Source organism: Gordionus sp. m RMFG-2023, chromosome 5 (assembly GCF_954871325.1).
Source record: "Gordionus sp. m RMFG-2023 chromosome 5, tfGorSpeb1-WG-v2, whole genome shotgun sequence".
Taxonomy (NCBI): domain Eukaryota; kingdom Metazoa; phylum Nematomorpha; class Gordioida; order Chordodea; family Parachordodidae; genus Gordionus; species Gordionus sp. m RMFG-2023.
This window is the reverse complement of record NC_088779.1, coordinates 31,201,068-31,227,653: the sequence shown is the minus strand read 5'-3', so window position 1 is coordinate 31,227,653 and position 26,586 is coordinate 31,201,068. Positions and strand designations below refer to the sequence as shown.

Here is a 26,586-nt window from a genome sequence, read left to right as displayed (position 1 = left end):
TTTTCAAAAAAAAACAAAATTTCGTTTCATTTTAAACGCGTTCGTTCACAACATTAATATTAAATGAGCCAATCAATATCTTTGACTGCAATGATATTATTCATATTTGATCCTGATAGGTGGGATTAGATATGGGTTATCATAAGAGCCAATTAAAATAACTTCTGTTTTTAATATTATTACTCTAAGTAAACGGATCTAAGGGGGGAGGGGGGTCTTAAGAGTTCGTATACAACTAGTCCCTCCTCACCCCCCCCCCCCTTTCCCATAAAAAAAGGCTATCCGTATGTCAAAAATATATAATATTGTTAGCAATATATTTTATTCCATAGATCCGATAAAAAAGGGTATATAAGGATATAATAATATTATAAAAAAGAATAGAATCCAGAATGTTAGATATAAGATCATAGATAAATCTAATTTCTTCAAAATCTTTAACCCCTTTACTTGAGCCTGTGTCCAAAATATATAAAAAATTATTATTGAAAGCACTTATTAAAAAAAAATATAATAATAATTAACTTTAGTATTCCTCAAACACTACAAATTTACGGCATCATCCGAACAGAAAAAAAAAAAAAGTTTTCCGTGTGAAATCTTTATTTGTTGAATATGTATAAAATAGTTAAAATCGACGCAATATTTGAATATATTTAATACATTAAAAAATTATTTTAATCGAAGTTATATTAAAATCATATATGTTTTTTAAAAAAAAAACAACCTATTTATTGATCTCCTAATTCATAATAATTCATAATATCAGCATAAACAAATCACGTTGGGGCTTTTTCAATACAAGTAAGAAATATTTTATGTTTTCTCAACATATTCCTTAGAGGACCCAAAAATAACAGTAGAATTCGAATTCAAATATAAATTAAAAAAAAAGACAAGCGATTCGAAATTTCGGAATGACAATAATTCTTCTTCCTGATCTTATCTTATCTTTTCTTTTTTAAAAATATATAATTTAATATACAATATTGCGACATAAGAAATAATTATTTCTATTAAAGGCTATATAATATTATTTATCTCTCTTTTTAATGTATTAGATTTAAAAAAAAAACAAAGTTATAATTACCCATAATTTAACTTAGTTAGAAGGGTGGGTTGGGGGGGGGGGGGTGAGTGAATAATAATAAAATACACCAGCATTATAGTATCACAGTTACTAAGTTGGGAGGTTGATAAAAAAATATAAGAAAATATTTTATTAAAAAACCCATTTTAAAAAGATGATTGCACAATTTCTATTTCAAATTTGAACAGAAAGAAATTAGTATGTTTTTTATTTTTTTTTAAAAAAAAACAAAAACTATTAAAATTGATGGTCGGTCATTGAAATGTTTTATGGTATATATATATATATTAATATTGGACTATAAGCGACGAAAGCATAAATTATGAATTATTTCTTTAAATATATTTTTTGTTTTATAAAAAAAACAAATAGAAAACACGTAAATTAAAAAAAAAACAATAATTTTTTGTTTTTTTTTAAAAAAAAAGAGGTTTTAAAAAATTAATCTATAAAAATATAAATAAATCCCCTCCCCTGAGTATTATAATTTATACTTAGGACGTATATAAAGGTTTAAAATCAATGATAATAGTAAAATTATGGGATCATAATCTGATTTTTTCAACGGGTCAGGATTTATGAGATGGCATTAGGAATAGGCGGTGAATCAAGTTAATGCATTGGCGTTGGAAGTTGGGATTCGTCTTGAGTAAGAGCGCTACGCAGAGACTCACGATCAGGGTTACGAATGTGCGAGACCTTATTTGCGTTTATTTTTGCGAAAAAAATTGGAAAGTGTTAATTATTATAATAATAGTAAATATAATTATAATGAAGAAGACAATGTTTAGTAAATGGGAATCATCGATCCACAAAAAAAGAGAAGAAAAAAATTTGAATAAAGGAAGAATAATGGTAATGTCGTATTTGTCTAAGATCTCTTTTTATTGAAATATTAGATAGCGTATTAATTTTTTCCTCATATACAAAACTTGTCATTTCCGAGTCGAGTCTCTGGCCTAGTCGGTTAGTAGTTCTGGGTTCGAATCCAGCAAGGACCAGTTATTTTTTTTCTGAAGCTAACTAGAGATTCTCTATGCTAGGGGGATAATATATAAAAAGTGGCGACCACCCGACTTATTGAATTTTAGCAAAATTCTGTCGTTATTTAGCAAATTGCTACATGACGATAATTTAATTCCTTTTTTTTTGTTGTGGAGTAATTTGTTCTAGTTTGTGAAACCGTAAATATTAAAAAAAAAAAATTTGTAGCAGAAATATTTTTTGTGTAATCATCCCAATCTTTAGAATCGCATATGATTTAATTATAAAAAACCTGCATGACTTTTGAAATAGTTTTCAATAAAATGTGAAATAAGTCAAAACTAGAAGGTGTATATCACTGTCACGCACGTACATAGTTATAGCCGATTTCTCATGACCAAAGTGATAAGGATCAAAGTAGTTTAAAAGTGTTTTTTTAAAAAAAATTTAAGGAAAGACTTGAATGAGATAAATGTTATCTACCAATGTTTGTCAAACGTAACTAGTTATATTTTTATAGTGGCAGACAAATTGTTTACATTTTTTTTGCTGTACGCTTTGATAAATAATAAATAAAAAAACGAAAACGCCATCACTTGTTTAAATCGAAGAGGGATTTTTAATATTATAAAAAAGGATAATGTTAGTATTTTAGATATACTAGGATCCAGTAACTTAGTTAAATATATGATGATTAATCCAATAGCAATAAGCTCCAGATAATCTAAATGGCATCATTTTTCCCAATATTAGCATCTAGTGCTAGGATATCGAAATCCTGCATCTCATATAAAATCAGAGCAGTTATGGGCGGGATAATTTGGTAACTTATGCCATAGTCTTCTATCGGAAAAGGGCACATTATAACTTTATACATACATCATTTTCCTTTACACGTGATCATCAATATTTTTGTACAAATACAATATCGATTTAGAAATACAAGGCTTATTCCCTGTCTGTAGGCAAAACAGTGCATCATCAACCAAATCAAGAATAACTAAGAAACAAATTTAGTATTTTTAATATGCTAATTACCGTAATATTACATTATATACCTTCATTATGCCTGTTTATTTAAAATAGTATTTTTATTATACATTTTAATTTCAAGTAACTTATTTATTTATCCAGTGAAACCTAGCCAAGTATAAAAAATAAAAGTTTAGAAGGAGTATGTTGTATGGTTTATTGGTTGGATTTTGATACATACCTAGTTTTAACGAAGGGGCTGAGTATGGTGGCGAACGTGGACGTTAAGAGTAGGACTAGTTGTAGAAAGGCTAACAATATATTGATGAATTTGAGCAAGAGATTGCGGGCAGCTGACATCTCCAGCCCCTCGAGAGAGCCTATCTGTTGCCTTTGTTGGGCCAATTCAAGCTTCGAAATCTTGATATATCAAGGTTATAAATAAATAAGTAAATTACATATTTAATAATCATTATAAAATTATTTTAAAAAATTATCAATTTTTGCCATCGTCACATCTTTCGTTATCAAGGCTACATCGATTATTTTTTTGTTAAATATTGATGAATTAAAAAAAAATAGATAAATTGGTTATTTCGTTTTTGTTTTTATAAATGATTCAATATCAACTTTACGAAATATATTATATAAAAAACTATTTTTTTTTAAAAAAAGATAAAAATTTACGAGCCATGAGAACTTTGGGTATTTTTAAAAAACTTTTAAGGTAAAGAATCAGGACCGAAACCGGCTCGGATATTTTAGGGTGGCGCCCGACCTAGTCCGAAATATTTTTGAATTTCTAGGTCCGCGCCCAACTCGCGAGACTCCATTTTGGGATATATCAAAATATTCATGAAATCGTAGTATCCGAGAGTGACTACTTTTGCACAATTTTTCTATATTCAATCTCGGTATTACGCCAAACCCGGGCTTATAACTTTACTTCGGATCGGGTTTATGAAAGACAGGCTCATTTCTGGCTTTAAATTCGGGTTCATTTGGGAAACACAAAGAGGGAAGAGGAGAGTGACCTTCGCAAGGTTCGGTTTATTAGTCCATCAAATCCGTAATTAAAAAAAATATACAAATTTTTTTTTACCCTGGTCTGGATATTTTCCATCATCTCGAGTATATCTTGCGTCCTGTCGTCTATTTGATACGACATCTTTTCTTCCAGCGCCTTGATTTCTAACCTCAAATTCTCGGTTTCGGACTGTTGGAGTTCTACGATGTCGGTTATTTGTTCGTTCAGATTCTTTATGGGTTGGAATTATAAGAGACATTTATAGTTAAAATAAAAAAAAATGATACATATATATAACATAGTTCCAGACCCGTCATAATTCAGGGCTTTTTTTTTGGTCTAGAGAGCCTTCCGGTTGGCGATCTAGTTTTTCAAAAAGTCTAGCTGTTTTTTGAATCGTTGAGAATAAAACTTAGCTCTCCAGACCTGACAGGTTACTTAGCTGATAATCTTTATAGTTCAAAATAGAATCTGTACTTTAATGGTGCTAACTAGTTAGAACTCTCTCGCATAATAAAGTTTCAATTGTAAAATCTATTTCATTTCTTTTTTTTTTACTTCACATCGGAATCCGATCTCTGACATTGACTCGTTGAAGGAAGCGAAGTCTTGCTGATTCTTTATCTGTAAAAAATTTATATTAAACAATTATAATTCTTTTTTAAAAAATCCTCGAGAAGTAAGGGTGAGGTCTAGCTATAACCCCCCTCCCTCCCCAAACCTTAATTATTCTATTCGGATTAAAAGAGCGGGTAGCTCCCGTTCCCACTCCTACCTGAGCGAGCTCCCCCCTCCCGCCAGTGAGTTTTTAAAAGGAGCTAGCTTCCGCTCTAAGTAATGGAGTGCCACTCCATAGCCGCTCCTTTGTTTTTCATTTTTTTTTAGAAAGTACACGAAAAAAATCAGCTATTTAATTTGGAAAGAATTTATTTTTTTTAAAAAAAATCTAAACCCTCAAACTATCCAAATTTCTCCTGTCCTGATTTTGTTGCTGAGCCAATTTTTCCAGCTGTCCCTGGTATTGCATTTGATAATTTTGACCCTGCTGAGTCGGGATTTGGTTACCGTAATAGTCCAACTCTTTCTGCTGCTTGGAGGGCGAATGATCTAAAATTTCTCCCGAATATTTCCCATCTTCCAAGTTTGCCTCATTTTCTACCATATCCCTGTTATTCGTAAGGTTGTTAGATGCCCCATTTCCGGCTAAAATATTTGGGGCATTATGATCCTGATCATGTGCCACAATAGGATTCGGATTGAAAGGAGTGATTAAGGCGTGATGAGAGCCGAGGGTTTGTTTGCTACCATATTTTTCGGGAGCTAAAGCAGTTTTATCCGGAGAGGTGGCGGGAGGGTTAAACCGTCGATCTTAAAAAGTGTAAGTCAGATTTAAAAAAAACGATTATAAATCATAAATTAAATTCTTGGAAGAAGAAAAATGCAGGCGATTCAGAACCTAGGGAATCAATTGTTGGGTAAATGTAACACCAAATAGATATCCCGTTCTCTTATTCAAGAAGGGGCCATAAACCTGAAGCGCATTAAAATTATCTAATAAAAACTCCAACCAAATCTGGTCCCTGCAAGACTTAGAAGGAAAACTGGCCAACTTGGGTGAACCTGGAAATCGCCATTAAACGGAGAAGAAGAAGAAGTTTCCAAGAATCATTAAAAAAAAGAGATTTAGGAGTTGATTCTTAATTAAGATACATGAAAATAAATAGAATTCACTACCTTTTCTTTTGTCTTATTCAATAGGATATGTTTTTGATTCTGGTATGTTTGGGAAGAAATGGGACAATTTTAAAAAAATTTAGAATCCGATAGAGGAAAGTTATTTTTACAAGAACGAAAGAAAGAATGGATTTTTCCTTTCCCGCGGCGATTTTTAAAGAAGTAGCGTTAAATTTTATCGATTAATCGGTCCGTAAAACATATGGTAGAGTGTTCCATAAACATTTACCGCTCATATTTTTCAAATTTCCCCTTCTTCGTTAACGATTTCAAATAAAAAAGATTCAGCCGGCAATATTTCTGCTGTTTTTTTTTCAAATTCGGGCTAAAATTTTATTCAGTTATAACTGAAATATTTATGCCAGCTGATTTAAAAAAAAATGATTTTTTTTTTCACCTTGAGAATTCGAACTTTTAACGCTGCGAACACTCGAAGAGGTTTTGTGGGTAGGAGGTTGGGCCAAATAACCGGAACCGATGTAAAAGGTGGACGAATTATTGTTCTCCTTGCCGGACAAGGAGGAAGGCGTCGAGGATGCGGTGGAAAGCTGGGAAGACGTATGGATAGATGAGGAGTAGTTTGGATGAGTAGGATCATTTTGGTAAGTGTCCGGCTCGGGCAAGGGTGCTAGGTGACCGTTATAATCGGAACTTTGAGAGGGGGATGAGGCACAAATTCGAATTTATTGACATTAAAAATTTTTTTAAATTTTCAAAAAAAAATTAAATACCTTAGTATATTGGTAACATCTCCGGTGGCACCGTTTTTGGCCATATCGATCCTAAACTTAGCTTTTCCAGTAACGATGGAAGTATCTGGAAGAGGGAAGAGAAAAAAAATGATTATGATCTTTGAAGATTATCCGACTCAAGGAATCGTTTTTCTTTATTCTTAAAAGCCCAATTAAAACGCCCCCGAACCCTGTCGTGTCATCCAAATTAAAGTAACCGTCGCGTCGCATTGCGTTGAGGTTTAAGAGTATAATTGTATAGGTACAACCAATAAAAAAAAGGAGGATAAGGCAAATGATTATAATATCTAAAAAAATGGGCTAATAATAGAAGGGTCATGTGAGTTTACCACAGCAATAACGATTATTTTTTTAATTTATTTTTATTCCCACTTTAATTCAATTTCATATTAACTTTTTTCTTTCGACTAATATTACCTTTTTTTTTAATCCTCTATAAAAATAGGAAAAAAGGGTGATTAATAACAAAAAATAAGCTAATAATAAATAAAAGTTTTTTTTATTGATCAAGAAAATGAATATTTTTTATAGTATAACAATATATTAAAAAAATTATTTATATATATATAATGACTTATATTTTATAAAATATTATCCTAATTTATTCTTTTATTTTATTTTTCTTTCTTTCATGCTTTCTGTAAAGAACAAAAGTCTCTAACTCTAAACAAAAGAATTGTAATTTCTTACTTAATAGGTCAGCAATCGCCATTATTAGCTATAAAAATTTTAAATAAATATAAAAATCCGGGCCGGGCCGTAAAAATGGCGCCTATGCGGGTCTCTGATATTTGTTATGTCGGATATTTTTTACCATATGATAAACTCCTGGAACCAGTGCTAGCCCAAGGAAAGAAAAAAAAATTTCCGTTATCTCTTTTATGGACAATTTCCTCTTTTATGGTTATAAGCTAAATTTCAACGTCATAATAAAAATGCTATTATAAGATATATATATATATAATACACAATAAAAATTTTAAATTACGGTGTTTAAAAACTAAATAATATTTTGATATATTTATAAATTAAAATTGCAGTAGTTAAAAAAAATTTGCGTTTTTATAGGTATAGCCTAGCCCATATATCAAAGGAAGTATAAGCCGATTTATAAATTAAAATATCGATTCTTAAAAATGATTGAAGGGGGTCAGGTAGGATCTTCTATTGATTTCATAATAGCAATGCTTCAACATATAATATATATATATTTACTATTTTTTTTTATTAAATAAGATTCATTTTCTTCCTTCAAAAATATTATACTATTTGTTATTTGATATTTATTTAAAATATCTTTTTTATTTCTTTTAAAATATAAAGATATTAAAAAAAATAAAATAATTAATTATACAATAATTAAATTTTTATTTTTCTAATGCAAAAAAAAAATTCAGTTAAATTAATTATAATATAACATATGTTATTTTTTTTTACTACGGACTACGGGAACCTAATTGAGCAGAAATTCTCAGTGTGGTAGGGTTAAAAGAGATCTTTGATAGAGCTGTTAGAGACATGAAAAACTAAATCGATATTTTATATAACGTAATTAAAAAATAATATATAAACTTATAAAATAACATATATAATTGATAGAAATAAAATTTTAAATCCTTATTTAAAAAAAAAGTCCTCGGATGAGTGCCATGAAATTTTTTGTTCGATCAAAATGGCCACTAGAGATTTGTTGTTTTAGGGGGTTCTTTTGACCAATTAGATTGATTGGGGATTTAGCCTCTTTCCACCAAATGAGCAGTTTGTTGAATACTGTCGCTTTTTTCCCCGCTTTACCTAATGGAATCGTAATTTGTTATTGGACGGGGCGAAAATCCTCTATACACGTAAAAGCCCCGATACACGTGTTTCCCAAAATTCCGGGGGATCACGTATGCCCATCAGAAGGCGAAGTTATCAATAACGGAAAATACATGGTTTTCGAGATGCGAAGGAACATCGGGCTTGGATTATTTTAATTATTTCGTGCCTTAGCATATTTGTATCTGTTAACAAGCCTATGAAGTGGATTTCTGACACAATATTACAGGGCCTTCTAGACCCCCTCCCCCATCCGATGGTTAAAATATAAAAGGTGACATTAAATTAAACCTAATTATTGTTTTTTTATAATGAAATGCCAAATCAAAGATGTCAATCAATTATTATACTCAAATTGGTAGGATTTATCTGGGTAACGGCGCTAGGGTGAAGATGATCCAAACTGCCAAACTTTTTGAACATATGAGCTAACTCTTTCTTCCTCGTTTTCATGCGGCTTGAGAAAAAAATAAAAATAAAATACAAAAAAATAAAAAACGTTTATAAAAAACATTTTGTTTTTTTTACCCCTTATACTTTCTTGGCTTATATATAAAAAAAAATTTTTTTTCGCTTGAACTCAGATTTGTGAATAGATTGGTCAAAAATCAAATAATGCAAGATTTTTCAATCTTATTATTTTTTTTTATCACAGATACTTGCGATCCTTTGGGAATTTTATTATATTTAAAAAAAAATATATATATTTCTGGCGACCATTATTATTTTTTTTGGCATTTTTATCTTTAGAAAAATATATTTAATATTTTATAGCAAAAAAAAAATCACATAATTTTCCTCAAAAATTTCTTTCTTTCTTTCTTTCTTTTTTATGATAATTTTTTTTTTAGCAAAAGTTTAATTTTTGAATAAGATGATTTTGTCAGAGCTATTGTCGCAAATAAACTCGAATCATTTTGTTACAATTTCGTAAAGAATATTTTTTTTAAATCAAAATAAGTGGCCACAATAATCGTAATAAATTTTTTCTTAGCTCGGTCGAAAGAGGAGATCACCTGGTCCCCCGTCAAAACCGGGGTCATTATAAACCCAATTTTTTAAAATCGAGGTCCGACTTAAATAATGTTTTTAAAAATCGCCTTCAGTAACCAAAATGGCCCTCCCCAGCTGATGTACGCTTTTAATGAACGCGTCGTCAATCTAGATATTATTATTATTATGTCATTGATTAACACGTGATGGAAAACATTTTCAGATTAAAATAAAATTTTTTTTTAAAAAAAAATCGGCTTCAGTAAAAAAAAAAAGAAGAAGAAGATTTAAAAATGAGCGATTTCGAATCCCCGAGGAAAGCCACTTATTTAAAATAGGAGAATGTAATTTCGTAATATAAACTAGAGATCTGGTAGGCCCGGCCCGTACCCGGTCTGAACGGGCTTCGGGCCTATTTTTAAAATTTTAAAAATTCCGGGTCGAGCCAAGCCGGTTTCGGGTTCGGAACCGGTAAATTATTTCAAAAATAATCGGGTTCGGGCCGGGTTTGAAAAATCGGACCCGATGCAGATCACTAATATGAACTTCTCAAAAAAAAAAAGAAACCTCAATTTTTAAATACGAATAAGTCACGATTTTTTAATTACCGATATTTTTTTTAAAAAAAAAAGGAAAGAAAAAAATCATAAAAATATTTTTATTTTTTTTTTTATTAATAATCGAAAAAAAAGAATTTTTTTAACAAAATATGGAATGAGAGAGAGAGAGAGGGAGAGATGGATTGGGAGGACAATGATCCAATTAAGATTCCGTGAAGGAATTACTAAGAATGAAGTTTTTTATTTTATTTTCTTTTCTTTTTAAGTTTTATTTTTTTTAAAAAAAAATATACATAAATTTCATTTTAATTATATTAATTTTATTATAAAGAGGTAGGTATGTATAATTATAAATTAATTTTTTTTATAAAAGACACCTTGGTTATTGTCGGATATAGATTGAAAACTGAGCAAAAAAAAATTAGCGCGTACTGGCGTGGTGGCGACTATAGTTGGGTAATCGGTTATATTTAAAACCGGTTAAAAACTTGGTGGGTAATTGGTTATATTTAAAACCGGTTAAAAACTTGGTGGGTAATTGGTTATATTTAAAACCGGTTAAAAACTTGGTGGGTAATTGGTTATATTTAAAACCGGTTAAAAACTTGGTGGGTAATCGGTTATATTTTTGGCCGGTTAAAAAAATGGGTTAAACCAAGTGTTTTTAACCGGCTAAGCTATCACTTTGGCCCGGGTTTTTTTATTTATTAAAAAGATAACCGCTGAAATTTGGAAATAAACTGATATAAATTAAAACGCCTTAATGTTAACGGGATTTTCCCCGGAAGCCCGCCCGAAGATTTTAACCGAATTTAGCGGACATTTAGCCGTTACCCAAACGGTACTCGCTACCGCGAAATTGCGTTAATACCTTGGTCCGTTATTCCACCGAGGGTGGGTGCATGCATGATTATTTGAAAGTTTAGATTTTAAAAAAAAAACAAACCTTATTTCTTTATCCATAAACCAGTGGAAACCGGAATGATGATGAGTTGATAAAGGGGGAAGGGGAATAGGTGGGGCTTGTCTAGCTCTATCAAGTGAGCCACCCTGTTTAACGTCACCTGCGGATCGTTTTTTAGAGAAATCTGCGGATGAATTGCTATTCTCCGATTGGACCAATTTAGCGCTCTCCGATTGGCCCGTCGAATTATCTGATCCTTTTATTTTACCGATGTCTGATCGGTGCGAATCTCCGAAACTATTTTGTCTTTTCTCCGATTGGTCGATTCGTCCATTCCCTTTGCCGCACTCCGATCGAAACATTCTGGTCCTATTTTTCGAGCTCCCTGATTGGTCACCTATCGCGAATTCTCGTGACTCGACAATTTTAGACGATAACGGAACCGAGGCCATTGGGCGCAGGGGACGTGGAGGCGGAGCGCACGTGCACATTTCGAGTTCCGAAAAGGTTTCGCGTAGGCGTTTTTCGTAACGGTTGAGCCGATCTGCGATCAGATGATTCCTTTTTTGGAAACTTTTTCGAACTACGTGGGAAGGATCGACGGAAGACGAAGTCACCGGAAGTTGGGTGACTGGGTGGTGAGTCAGGTTAAGGTACGAATTCAGATTTTCTTGAGTGTGCAATGGAGAATTATGTAAATGCGCGGTTAGTATGCAAATATTAACTCGTATCTTTTTAAAATTTATCTGTGAGGGATTGGGGTGTGCCTTCCATTCATATTTAAAAAAAAAAGCCTTTAAAGCCCTCATTAGACGGATTAGTCAAATTAATAAGGAGAATAATTGTAAAATTATATTTAAATAAATGTTTAAAAAAAATGGCGTCCTAATCCTAAAAAAAAATTAAAAAAAGTTGCATGCATATTATGATTCATACAACAACAAAAAGAAAATGGGGGACGCCACGTGTCATATTGTCGCTCCCAAAAAAAAAGATGGAATATTACGACCGTACCCAGAAAATAGAAATCTATAAATTATTCGAATTTCGTTATATTTATTTTTATTTGTTTTTTTGAAAAAAAAATTCAAATTTTAAAAGAAAATATTTGTCGTGAATTTATTATATTTATTTTATATATAAAAAAATGAATCATGAAGCGATCGAAGAGAATAGATAGGATTGATTTAAGGACATTTTATTTGTATCTATTTTATATTGTCAGTCAATACAATTCGGTCAATGTCATTGAAAGAAAGAAAGAAAGAAAGAAAGAAAGAAAGAAAGAAAGAAAGAAAGAAAGAAAGAAAGAAACTTTAATAATAAAATATAATTAAAAGTGGCATAAAAAAAATTTTTTTTATCGTGGAATGGTAGAGAATCCTTGCAAAACCCAACACGAGGGCCAGATTTTAAAAAAAAAAATTTTTCATTAAACCGGACCGGACAACCAACCCAAAAATTCTTAACGGGGCGGAAGGGACCCGGGCCTGGTCTTTGCGGACCTCTATTATAACCGACAATTATATTTAATTAATTTCTTTAAAAAAACAAAAATATATTTATTTATTACGAAGAGAAGCCCCCCCCCCCCAAAAGGAAAACCTACGTGTTGGATAAGAAAATATCGCCAGAAATTCTCGGATTCAACAAAAGGTTCCATCTTAGATCTATGCCTACCACTTTTACTTTTATCCCCCCCCCCCCATAACATATATTTTCTTAATTATATTTATCATAATATATTTTATAGATTTTTAATAGGTTATAAAATGACTTATTTTTAAGCGAAATTAAGCTAAATTAGATTTAATATTTTATTTAAAATAATTCCCCGCTAAATAATTTCTAGAAAACAGTTGAGTTACTATGGAAAAAATCGTTTAATAAATATAGGATGTGTCTAATTTCGAGGAAACCTTGTTATGAACTAAGGCCCCTGGTTGTTCCGATAATTATGGCTGAACCCGTCAATAAGATAAAATAGATATTGACGGCTGCCTGTCCGAGACAAACATATTCGTAAAAAAAATGCATTGGCGGTAATGTTTCAGTGGGAGAGTGTTACACGGTAATTGATAGAAAAGTAAATGACATGGACGATAGATAGAAAGGCACTTATGCCAAAAAAAAAATCTTAAAATTTGATACATTCGCGATTATACTCCTATCCAATCAACTCCGAGTTATTATTATACTTCTTCGGCGACAAATTGCATATAAAGAAAAGGCGGAACACTACAGAGAAGATAATCATGACCAAAATTAAAATACTAAAATAATATAACTTTCTTTTGATGAGATAAAATTAATTTTTTTAAGACATTATATGTCACCTGTTTCGAGATTTTGAACGCTAGACGGAATTTAGTATTAAGTTTAACATTTTTTTTTTGATTTTCAAAATTTAAACGTTCGCAGCCATTTTTTTGGGAAAAAACTATCAAACCACCCGATCCTCCCCAACCACTTGTCATCGTGGCAGTCAATGTTAAACGGTGCCAAGTCAACATATGATAAATTTGCTAAACCACGACCAAATTTTTAGCAAGACCCATGTTAATATATTAACAGATGGAATCGTGAAGTTTTTCAGTAATATATTTAAGTACCGCAGTGCACAACCATATTAGCTTCGAGGAAAAAAACCTTCGTGGATTCTGAACCCAGATCTGTGCGGTAGGCGATATACGCGTTAACCTACTGGTCGCGGACGCTTCTCGAAACCGACATTTTTTGTATATATCATAATTATATGTGGCAGTGGCGCGATACGAAGCTGGTACGCGTTACTACCAAAAAAGGTAGCGTTAAACGAATCGTTTATTTTATACTTTTTTGTTAGTTCGGATCGACACTGCCACATTATGGTTATAATATAAATGTTAAACTATCGTGGTCTCCGGGAAGCGGGTGTAGCCTATAAGAATGCGAAAGTCCAGGGTTCGAATCCTGCAGAGACCAAAATTTTTGGCGTGACGCCATCCAGGCGGTCACGTGCTATGGGGTATGCTATATGGTAGATCGGAAGCGACCGCGTGATTCCGCCCCTCTTTATGATACAAAGAAATGGATCTGATTGCATTTACAAAAATTCAATCGGGTCCCTATTTAGCAAATTAGGTTGTTGTTTAGAAAATCGTTATATGTTAACTGGGCAGAAACTAACATTAACCACCGTGATACAAACAATTAAAAAAAAAATTAAAATACAGATATTGTATAAGCTTAAAGTTCGCGAATTTAATTTTTTGACATTTCGGACGCAGCCCTTAGAGAATAAATAAATTTTGTTCGATACCAAACATTATATTCCCATTGGAAGAAAGACGTGACGTGACGTAGTCAGTCAATTTAATTTTTCTATGTTGAAAATAGGTAATAAAAAAAAAATCATGTAAATAATTACGTTTTTAACATTAAAAAAAAAATAGTATATTTATTTAACCAAACCCAAATAGGATAAAACCGTTAAAATGAATGTATATAGAGTAGTGTTGTTAAACGGCTCGTTTTGAGCCGAATTTTAAAAACGGCTAACTCAATATTTCATTTTGAATTCTATTACGCAAGCCTGAAGATTTTGTTTGTAGAAGGAACATAGGTTTGGACATCTATTAGCGAAATCTTGAGGCTTAGATAATGCTTTTCTGGCTTAAATATTCAGTTAGCCGTTTTTAGAAATCGGCTCAAATCGAGCCGTTTAACAACACTAATATAGAGAGAGGTTAAAAGATATTTTCTTAAAATTGCTATTTTAAAGATCAGCTTAAAATTAACATTTTCTTAACGGCCGCTAAGACAACATATCACGAATTGTAAAAGAAATGTTTAATCGGTGTGATTTTTAAAAAAAATAGTCGGGTAGGTTAGCTGGACCAGATGCAACAGCCCCGATCTGTTAGAAATCAGGGTTGCTAAATCTAGATACAAAAAAATGTGGTATCTTGTACCTAGATGCACTTTTAAAACCACATGTACGCAGATCCATTCGTAAGTTTGCACCTGTATCTGTACCCAGATCCATTTTTATACGATGTATCGATCCACTGGAAAAGTATATTTATAAAAGACCTGCAGTGATCAAAATTTTAAGCGAATCCTTATACATTTTCAAATTCCAGCTCAAGATTTTTTTCCGAAAAAAACTTTTCTGGCCTGGTTATTTTTGATCGTTTCCAGGGTTCGGCTCGTATTTTTTTTAAAATACCATTTATTTTGAATATTTTTGCGTAATTGTTTGAAGGGATATATCACACGATTTTTCCAAATGATTAATACGGAATTCATTGGGATTAAGAATCTCCCATTTTTTTAAATCATTTACTGGAAAAAAAAAATCTTGACCGGAAATACATTTCACCATGTGCACAGTACACCCTGCCCCCACCCCCACACACTGTGAATTTATAATAATTCTGATAAAAGGTGTTTGATGAATACATGGAACAACTGGTTTTTGATTATATACTTTTTTCATATAAATCGCGAAAAATATACAAATGTTTACGGCAAAAATTGACTGAATTACTTGTAACGTCCCAGATTTTTAATTTTAAAAATAAGATTAAGCATCAATCAGGATTGCTAAAATCATATTATTTTTTAAAAACCCCTGTTTCTGACAGATCTCTGGAAATTCTTGTAGTCATAATTTATAAATTATTTATTATTTTTGCTTTTAACATCATCTTTATTTTATATTTTATATTTTATTTATGACACATGGATGACAAAAATTTTTTTTTGTCGTTTAGATTAAAAAAACAAACAAATTTTTAAGTTTATTTTGTCGTTTAAAAAACTTTTAAAAAAACTGGAAAATTGCATTTTCCGTTTCCTGTTTTTTAAAAAAAAATTATAATTTAAAGGTAAAATGTATAAATGCCAATCATCACTGAGAATATCGAGGTCGCGTTTTGTGTCATCAAAGATGAGTAAATTAGTTAAGTGCGCTTTACAATTTAAATTAATAATTTTAATAAGTTTTTGTCAAAAAACAATAAAAAAATAACTTTTTGAATTTCAAACAAAAAAAAATTAAAATGTTTTATTTTGTGTTTTTTTTTAAAAAAAAACAAACAAACTCAAAATAGTTTTTTTTTAAAAACTCAAAATAGTTTTTTTTTAAAACAAACGAAACCCTTTTATAATAGAAAAACACCAACACTAAACTTATTATTTTAGTTTTGATTGATGTTTTTTTGTTTCGTTGATTGATACGAAACGACATGACATTTCAAAAGATAATTCTAATCGATCCGAGTGCCATTGTCTATCAAATTTAGATAAAACTGTGTATGGATATACGCGCCATTCCAGGTAGCCATAGTATGGGACATAGCCGATCGGTCTTTAAGTGTGGAAGGAAAAAGCTGCGCAGATCCAATATTCGCCTATAACTGATCTGATAACCAGCACACCGGTCATAGGAGTCATTAGGTGAATATCGGATCGATGAAAAAGTTAAAATATTTGGTTTAAAAATATACGGCCAGAACCGTGTAGTACCCAGGAAGGTCTTCCGGAACTAACCGGCTCGAGTCAAATCCAATTCGAACCCGGATTGTCGGGATCGGATATTGATTTTAATATTTTTTTATTCACGTGTCGCGACTACCTCGGGCTGAAAAATAAATAAAAACAATTTTTTTTAAGAATCTTAAAAAAAAAAACGAACCATCTCTGATATCCTTCTCCTTCTTGATTTTGTCCTGCAATCTTTGAATCCTGGATAACAAAATATTCCGATGGGCCTCCGTATTATTGTCGCTTCCGTTTGCGTGCGTTTTGCGAATTTCTGGGATTTTGGGTAAGGATGATTTGGAATATTCGCTATCATCAATAAAATCGTCCGTATTATTGGTGGTCTCGGATTGGGCAATTCTATTGATCAACGAATCATCGACGGGATTCTTATATTGGACCGTACCACGGTTGAGGATCGACAAAATTTTCCCAGAATCTTTCGATTCGATATTCGGCGAGGAAACTTTGTCAGATTCGTTGGGGTCGTTACGTGGAGTAACCTGGCTAGGCGTTAGTTCGTGGTTCCGAGGGTCCTTCGATCTTTTCTCTTCACCCGATTTTTCGATAACGTTGGAGAGTTTCGAATCGCGATTTTCTAGGGTCACGTGGTTATTAATCTCGGAATCTGCGTCCGTAATATTCCTGGAGTCTAAATTTTGGTTCATTTGGTGAACTATTTCAAAAATAGATATCTCGAACGATTTTTGAGAGGGTGAGATGGATGAGTTTCTATGCCTTAATCATAATCCGCCCCAATTTACGACGGAGTGTAGGAATGTCCAAATGGATGGCGAAAGCGTTCGTTAGGATCATATATTTCTCTTTTTAAAATCGATTAGGAGATGTAGATACATAATATACGAAGGGTTGAAAATGAAATTATTGATTTCGAATTAGTCCGTAAATATCTAGATGTAATATAATAATAAAAAAAAAATTTTTTTTTAGCGTTTTTCTTAAATCATAAAACCATAAACTTTCTATATTAAATTAATAAAATATATTATTAGTGAAATCTGGGGGAATGGAAAAGGGGTATAGTTTACCGGGGCTAAATGAGCTGTTAAAATTAAAAAAAATTAATTCCTCAAGATTTCTATGAGCACCAATAATCTTTCCCTAGTTTGACGCTGCCCAAAATCTGCCTTAGATTGTGTACCATTTTTCGATAGAGTAGTTGGGTGAAATGGGCTCAATCAATGGTCACGTGACAAAAAAGGGTTTTTATATAATTTCAGAAAAACTATAAGGAATTCAGGGTTAGCGCGCGGCGCTAACCCTGAGTTAAGCGATTTAGATTGCTTAGAAACCTTAAAATAAGGGTTATAACCGCAGTTTCATAAAAATAGTTATTTTGCATAGGTTTATGAATTTTTATAAAAAAAATAATCGATATATGAATGCTATTCCCTCAATAAATAAATTTTTTTTAAAAAGTAAGTTAGTTATCAGCTGATTAAAAGAAAAAATAAATTATAAAAAAAATCTAATATAGGACAGTGAATCCTAGAAAAAAAAAGAAATTGCCAAATGAGAGAATCCGGGGAATTTTGTTCCGGGGTAAATTGGTACAGGGTTTCTTTTCAACAAAAAAAAAGATAAAAATTGTTTTAGTTTGAAATAAACTAGCAAAACGTTAACCTAAAAATAAAGACTCAGACGATACTAAAGTAAAACTAATTGTAAATATACAAGTTTTGTAGTTCGTTTTACAGTTACTTTGCAAGTTACTTTAAATATTAAAATTTTAATCAAAGTAAACACCATTTTAAAATTTTATAAAAAAAATCTGAATTTATTCAGATATTCCAGCTTGTTCATAAACCTACTTCCGTGATATTTTGAATTTACTAGAAATTTATATTAGTATTTCCCAAAATATTTTTCAATATAAACTAGAAATGAGTCAAAAGATAAAAAGAGAAAAATGCTTAAAATTTCTAGGGTAAGCATTCTAAGCATGCTGAAATTGGATTCCGGTGACATTAGGTTTTTAAATTTTTTTAAAAACAACGGGCTTAAACAAAAGTGATTTAAAAGTTTGATAAAAAAAATTACCCAGTTACTTTTGTCGTTACATTTCAAAAAAAAATGTTACCAGTTTTTCAAAAGTAACTGTACAACTATAGTTTATTACCAACCAAAAACTTAATATTTGTAAAGAGATAAACCAAATTATTCTACGCTTAATTACTACCCCCCCCCCCTTCACAAGCCAATCATATACCTCGTTATGACCAAAACTCATCGTTGAAAGAAAGAAAGAAAGAAAGAAAAGAAAGAAAAGAAAGAAAGAAAGAAAAGAAAGAAAGAAAGAAAGAAAAAAAGAAAGAAAGGCTTAATAGATAAGTTCATTGTTAACTTTGTATTTTTGCAAAATTAATAATATAATAGGATTGAATTTAGTTTTTTTTTTGAAGATAATTCATGAATAGAAATTTTTTTTTATAGGAAATGAATGGGAAATAATAAATATAAACTTGCGAAAATTTGATTGGATTATAGCAAAAAAATGAAATTTCAAAATCATTCAAAATGAATTGTAATAATCAATAGTTAATTGTTGTATTTAAAAAAGAATTTTTAAAATAATAAAAAAATATATTTATTTTCAAATCATTTTTTTTCAACAAAAAATCTATTGGCGCGTTTTTTTTTTAAAATTTAAAAGTCGGAATTTTACCGGAAATGGATTCAATCATGTTTTGGAATGCCTACCCCTAAGAATTTCGGCTAAAATTATCGTAAACGTTTGAACACTTAATAAAAATTTATATTAATTTTCCCATCTAAATTATAAAATGACTATTTAATAAAAAAATATCTAAGATTCATAAGACGGGTTTAAAAAAAAACGCTCTCAAATAACACATTACCGCTAACATGTATATTTTCTTTCTTTCTTTCTTTTCTTTCTTCTTTCTTTCTTTCTTTCTTTCTTTCTTTCAAGGTAAAAGCTAAATGTTAAATAAGTGACCTGGCAGTATAATAGCTAATTATTGATTTTAAAATTAGGTTTAAGACAGTGGCGAAACTAATTACTTAAAATTACCATTCCTTAAATTTTCAGAATTATTCAAAATAAATTCGAATAAAATCAATAGCTAATTTGTTTGTATTTAATAAATTTTTATAGTAATAAAATAAATGTATCATTTTTCAAAATATTTTTTGAATATAAAAATTCATGTATATTTTGTATTATAAAAGCTATTGTTAAATAGCTAATTATTGATTTTAAATTAGTTTTATGAAGGTGGATTTATACAAATCAAACAAAGTTTATAAACCACACTAAAATAAAATTTGTTAGATGAATAAAAATATTAAAATATTGTCGAAATATTTGTTAATTGGAAGAGATATATATAATCAGTTTTATATAAATATATATATTTTTTTATATTGAATTTTAAATCTAGCTAATAAATGCATTTTTCTTAAACAATATAATCCAATACTCAACCCGGCCGGGTAAACAAAATTTAGGAACGGATACCAAACCCGGCCGGCCGACATGGATATGGGTGAAAAAAAATGATATTTCGAAGTAAATTATTTATTTTTAAGATTTATCGTTTTTTTTAAACTCTTATCATAGATGCAGACCTAACACTAAATATCGGAACTAGGAACCGTACCCTAAAATGGTATAATTTTAAAAAAATTAATGAATTATATAATATTCCTTTATTAAATACTCATATTTTTAATTTCCTGTTTTGTTTTTAATAAACAAAATATAGGAAAATTATTTAAAATAGCCGAATTTAAAAAAAAATATAAATGCCGTACCCTAAAAGAGTAAAAAAAAATTCTCGGTTACGGATTAAAAAAAATATTTCAAAATGGAGAAAGGGGGGGGGGGTGTATTTCGATTTTTTTAAAATTGATTTATACAAATCAAGCATTTAAAATGCGGGCCAGCTGTTGTTAAACGGTTAGCGATTTATTTTGGCCCCAAAAAATACCAACGCGAGCGTGGAGAATTCGGCTCTCGGCTGGCAGAATAATTCGATCCCATCTGTCAACAAAATTTGGAGGGCTTGGCGTTAATACTTTTTTCGGCCAAAAGATCGGGTCAGCTCCTCTTAAAAAAAAACTAGAGCCGTTGAACAATACGGCTTTAAAGGGTATATTATTAAAATGCTTATTCACCATTCAGCTACCATCTCTTGAATTTTAGGCCCTGTACCCGGGCCAGGCTTAGGACCGGGCCGCAGGTCTCTGATAAATTTATCGAATATCCAACGAAATTTGCCGATCAAAACTATATTTCCCATTACAATTATATATATATTTTTTTAAAAAATATATGTTTTTTTATTTATTATTTTGATTCTTAAGATTAGTGTTGTTAAAACGGATAACTCAGTATTCTAGCCAGAAAAAAATAGTGCCCAAGTTTGGAGATTTCGATGATATATGTCCTTAGACCCGTGTTCCTTCTATGAGAAAAAATCTTCAGGCTGGCGTAATATTTTTCTGAATGAAATCTCGCGTTAGCCGTTTTAACAACACTACTTCAAATTTAGTTTACAAATTTTTTTAATAATATTTTCTAAGTCACAACAGCATCATTTAAAATAAAATAGGAAAGGCTTCAATTTGTATGCTACTGTCATTTTTTTAAAAAAAAAATGTATATATAAATATAAATTATGGTTTTTTTATAATTGCTTTTTTATTTTTTATCAGATTCAAGAAATAAAAATTATATCCACCCTAAAAAAATAGGATATGATATTTAATATAACCCCCCCCCCCCCAAAAAAAAACAAACAATTCTATATAAAATTATAATTAAGAAAGAATCGAGATAAAATATATATAAAAAAATGATAATCCGTTTGCAAACGTTTAGTGTTGTTACACAGCTCGATTTAAGCCGATAACGGCAGAAAGAAAGAAAGAAAGAAAGAAAGAAAGAAAGAAAGAAAGAAAGAAAGAAAGAAAGAAAGAAAGAAAGAAAGAAAGAAAGAAAGAAAGAAAGAAAGAAAGAAAGAAAGAAAGAAAGAAAGAAAGAAAGAAAGAAAGAAAGAAAAATCCCAAAAATATTATTCAAGCCTGAAGATTTTGCTCATAGAGAGCGCAAAAGGTTTGGAGATATCTATTAGCGACATCTTGAGGATCAAAGCAATATTAGGCTAAAAATATTAGGTCAGCAAAATCGGCACTTCAAATCGGTAGAGCCATTTAACAACACTAGAAATGTCTGGTTTTGAATTAATTAAATTTAAAAATTGTTAACGATAATTTAGAAGGAGTCCATCTTTATATTAGGATATATTCCTTCATTTATAATTCACCTTTGGTAACGCCCAAATGTGACAGGGAAACATTATCAACCTGGCTAATTTATCGGGACTAAATTATAACCTTTCTTTAAGGCTGTTGCATAACTTTCGTGAGCTTATAGAGATATAGTAAACATGTTCCAGAATCTTCTATTTAATCTTCAAAAGTTATCGCAAAATTATCCATTTATATTCAAAAATGTTTGACGTAGAATAATTCGTTAAATTCTATATTTCATATTATATTTTTCTCGTAAATTATTTCAACAAATTATTAACAAAATTTTAAAATATTTCCACAATTCGTAAACATAATTTAAAAAATCAAAAAAACATTAGGGAATTAGGAAAAAAAAGAAGAATCTTTTAGGCCAATAATTTTAATTTTGCATTAAAAATGGCTTATTAGTTTTTTTTCCGTTTGAATTAGCGTAATTTTCGAGATTTAATTTTTTTATTTAGGACAACCTTAAAAAAAAGAAGAATAAACCCATAGGATTATCAAGATCAAGGTCGATGAGAATCCTTAAGTTAATTAAGTTTGTGGGTAAAAAAAATAAATTTTTATAAATAATTTATTATTGGTTCATTATTAATTTAAAAAATTATTTTATTTTTTTAATCAATAAAAAATAGAAAAATTAATCAATTAAAAAATATATTATTTTTAGAAAAAAATATCTAAATTTTGAAAGATAAAATTGTTTAAAGTGATTGAAGATAACCGATAAATTAAATAAAAATATTTCTTTCTTTCTTTCCTTTCTTTCTTTCTATCAAAACAAGTTTATTTTAATTTTTCTTCTTCCCATTTATTATTCATGTTTTTGGACATGTTATATTTGAGAATACCCCCAAAAAATCTTATTTTCAAAAATGTAGGAAGGGTGTTTGGCTTGATAAAAATCTGATGATTGACACTTTATCAATTTTTATATCGACAAGTTTAATGTGCGGTTTTATTTTTCATGACCTTGGCAGATGATGTAACATTTTCCTATCATTTTATTCCATTTTTTTAAACTTAATTAATAATTTATAAAAATTTCATTTTAGAATCACTCTTTAAAAAGCTCTGTTTTTTTTTATAAAAGTTGCTGGGGACAGGGGAGCGGGGAGGAATAAATTAACCCGGAAAAGGAAGTTGACTTCACCGCAAGGCATCGTAAGTAAAAAAAAATAAAGTTTCTCAATTCCACGAGGTTCAACTCTTTAGGACATTGGGCGATATTTAGGTAAAATTCTAGTAAATGTTATACACCAGTAATTAATAGTGTTACACAGAAGCGAGGGCAAAAGAGTGCTCAACGCAACGTGTTCAGTTATAACGGAAGGCTATTTCCAGTCAGGTCATTTTTTTTATCAAAGTGGTTTTCTAAACAAGTTTCTATCCTATCACCATGACATGTTTGGAAATGGCCCAAGTCGTTTTTTTAAAGTATATTTAAAATGATATATGTTCTAGGGAAATAGATATTCTAAAGCGATAGAAGAATAAAGATAATGTGTAAAAATTATTGATTACTTAGAATTATTTGCCAAATCATATTATATAATATTATATAGTGTATATTAATAAAAAGCATAATCCAATTTAATGACAAAAATAAATGAAAATAAGTGTATAAAGTAATAAAAAAATGGAAGTAATGTAAGATTTAAATATTTTTATTATCAGTTACTTTTTTTTGGAAATCTGACAATAAGGGAGGATATGGAAGCAACAATAGTCAGTTATTTATATGAATTCTTAATAAGTTCTTCTTTTTAATTCAAATATCTTTGCTGCCTATAGGAGCAACTTTTGTATAAGCATTACACCTAATTTTATAACTAGTATTTTATTCACAATTAATCATCAAAAGTCTCAATATTTAAGTTTGCCAGTATATGAAAGTCCTAAAAAATGTTAAAATTCTAGAATTTGAAAAGTATAACCATTTGGATTAAGTAAAAGGAATATTGCAGGGAGGAAAATATAAAATAAGAATATTTCATGTTCCTAATATTCAAATAATTTTTTTTAATGGAAAATGAGTCATCATACAAATGAAATAAAACATAGGTATTCAATTGCAGGTCTTTTTGCTCTAACAATCATATCTTTGTTTATAATATCGTAGCATTTTTAAGAATTTTTTTATAACAAATTTATCTTTTTGTTCTTAAAATTGAAAATATTATTTTTTATTTTAATACTACACAATAAATAACAACACCCTGTCAGTTACTTAATGTTAATCGAGTTGCTTAGAAAGAACTCATTAAGATATTGTGATTTTGTTTGGAATAAATTTGGATGGGTTAAGATTTATATGGATTTAGAGCATATAAAAATGTATTTAGGTAAAATGATAGTGACTACAGATTAATAAAAATAAGAATAAGGCATTCATCATTCTTAGATTTATAATTATTATATTATCCGGCCTAAATATATAATATAGAAAGTGTAATGTTTTTTAATATGCCTGATTTTATTGCTATCATAAATTTATTTATACACCTAATTAAACAATTGTTTTACCTAAAAATTCGAATATTTTTGAATTGAAGGTTGATCACATATGTTATTATAAATATCCTCGTGTAACATTTAAATGTATAATTAACGCCATTATATATTTATATTTGCTAATTACAATTTATATTTATAATTATCATGACATGATTATTTAAATAATATTATATATAAGTTAATTGATGAGTAGTCAATTATAAATATGTTCCATATACAGAATAATTTCATATAAATAATAATGAATAATCTGCAGCATATAAATATTTCTACATTTCCTCAACAATGGTAAATTAAAAAGATCACACAAATAGTTTTCAATGATTATATGTTAGCAAATAATAAGCAGATGGGCTATGTTTTAGCTCGCTATGTTTACAAATATTATATTAATTGAAAGTTGAATAGTTTACGCATATCAGTAGCGTCAAGAGGGGGAAGGGACTTGAGCCCCTCTCAAGATTTTGATTTTTTTATACCAAATGTACCATTGATAATGTTAGCATAGGCTAGTGACGACTCTGCAGCTTATCACAAGCATAGTAGATCATTCAATGAGTATCGTTTTTGTCAGAACCATTTATTGTTATTATTCTAAACCATATGACCTTAAAGTTTTATAAAATAGTTATATTTTATTTAGTAGAATTTTTTATTATTTCCAATGATATTATCATTTTTATTGTAATCTAATAGAGTATTATTATAAAAAAGATTTTATTATATTAACATTATATTATTAAGCTACGACCAAAATATAGAAAAATTAAATAGTAAACTTTTTAAAATTTAATGAAAACGAATTAATAAACTATTTTAAATACAAACACATGTCCAAAACATAATTCTAGAAAATTATATATATTCTTAAAATTTTACATAAGATTTCATTAGGATTTTTAAATTTGCTAAAATTTTAAAATTTTACGAATTAAAAATGGTTTAGGACACAGTCTTAAAGGCAATAAAATTCAGTGGCATTTGTAGTAAAGGAGTAATTTATAGTAATATTTTATTTACATATTATGTGTTATATTTGTCAGTTACTAATGATTATATATATGGATATTTTATTATATGTTTTATAATGCATGATGTGTATATTAATTATGTACGATAAACTTTCTAATATTTTATGTATAAATTTATCCATATATATATTTCCTATTGTGAAAATGGAGGAAAAAAATGTCGGAAACCAAAATGCATAAGCAATAAGCATCATTAACCAAAAGATATCGCGAACTTTATATAATATCTGCCTCATCATACTAACATGGTGACAAGGCAACAGTAAAAACGGTCAAATCTTTTTGAAATCTATTTTAGCGAAATCAAAAAATATATATAATGTGAAATAAGGCAAAATAACAAAAGTTAATTAAAAATACAATCCAAAGGTAAAACAACATGCTTAAAACAATATACCCAAATAAAGTGTAAAAAGTAATTGAAAGGCCTCATTCATAATATAAAGATCAAAGTCATAAATTAAAATGTCATTTCGAATTAAATGTTTAAGATAACCTAAATATCCAATACGTGACAATAAAGATAGTAATAAATCAATTATGGACTTTTTTAAAAAAAATAATGACCTAAATAATTCAATTTTATTAAAATATACCTTAACAAACGAAATTTGATAATTATTTGATATTTTTTGATAATCTGGTAATTTTCCTAAACAGAGCATCAATATCTTTTGCTTATTCGAGCGATTTATCTTTCAACAGAGCACCAATATAGATTTCCTTGAGTTACTGTGATTGATCTCTCATCGGAATAACATGTATAATTGATCTCTCAGAGTATCAATAGTGATTGATCTCTCATCGGAGTAATTTATCAATTCCTTCGTATGTTCGATCTCACATCAGAGTATAAATAATCATTGATCTATCGATTCCTTTGTGCGTATCGCACACCGGAATATAATTATCGATTGCTTCCTGCGGTTGATCTCAAGTCATTCGATTCTTAAAAATGGCTAACCAAATATTTTCGCCAAAAATATTGCACAAGCATGATCTCGTTAGTAAATCTTCAAACCTTTCTATCTGCTATGGGCAGCAGGTTTGCGTAATAATGTTCGCTAAAATATTGGGTTAGTCGTTTTTAAAAATCTGGCCCTTTAACACTATTATTCTCTAGGTCCACGCTATTTTCTTTAATTACTTGGATAATGTATAAAGTTTTTAATATTCACTATTAAACAATTCCTCTAAAATTGATTGAATTTGGCTTAGCCCTTACATTTTTTTAAAATATTATTATTAATATAATAACAAAAGAATTATAAATTAGGCTTCTTCTGCAAAGTCATTAGTTTAGAATTGAGTAAAGAAGAAAAAAAGCTTTAAGTTTTGGAGATAAAATTGGAGATTTTTAATATTCTTTGAAAATGT

At 29.6% G+C, this 26,586-nt stretch overlaps 1 protein-coding gene across 1 annotated transcript; it reads right to left on the bottom strand.

The window, feature by feature from the left end:
- Window positions 1-760: 760 nt before the first annotated feature.
- On the bottom strand, window positions 761-24,247 carry LOC135929648 (uncharacterized). Its single transcript, XM_065466334.1, has 11 exons — window positions 24,188-24,247; window positions 16,515-17,271; window positions 10,877-11,504; window positions 8,728-8,834; window positions 6,539-6,623; window positions 6,205-6,458; window positions 5,026-5,441; window positions 4,632-4,697; window positions 4,149-4,304; window positions 3,288-3,466; window positions 761-1,789 (listed from the first exon to the last, which is right to left on the bottom strand). Exons 2-11 carry the CDS (start codon window positions 17,026-17,028, stop codon window positions 1,660-1,662), a joined length of 2,535 nt encoding a protein of 844 aa, XP_065322406.1. The 5' UTR covers window positions 17,029-17,271; window positions 24,188-24,247; the 3' UTR covers window positions 761-1,659.
- Window positions 24,248-26,586: the final 2,339 nt, after the last annotated feature.

What these genes read in the sequence shown, in the direction of transcription:
- LOC135929648 (XM_065466334.1), bottom strand. Translation starts at nt 17,028, where the DNA reads ATGAACCAAAATTTAGACTCCAGGAATATTACGGACGCAGATTCCGAG. An exon ending in GATGTTACCAATATACTAAG is followed by an intron (nt 6,459 to 6,538) that starts GTATTTAATTTT and finishes CCCCTCTCAAAG; the next exon opens with TTCCGATTATAACGGTCACC. An exon ending in TAAAAGTTCGAATTCTCAAG is followed by an intron (nt 5,442 to 6,204) that starts GTGAAAAAAAAA and finishes ACACTTTTTAAG; the next exon opens with ATCGACGGTTTAACCCTCCC.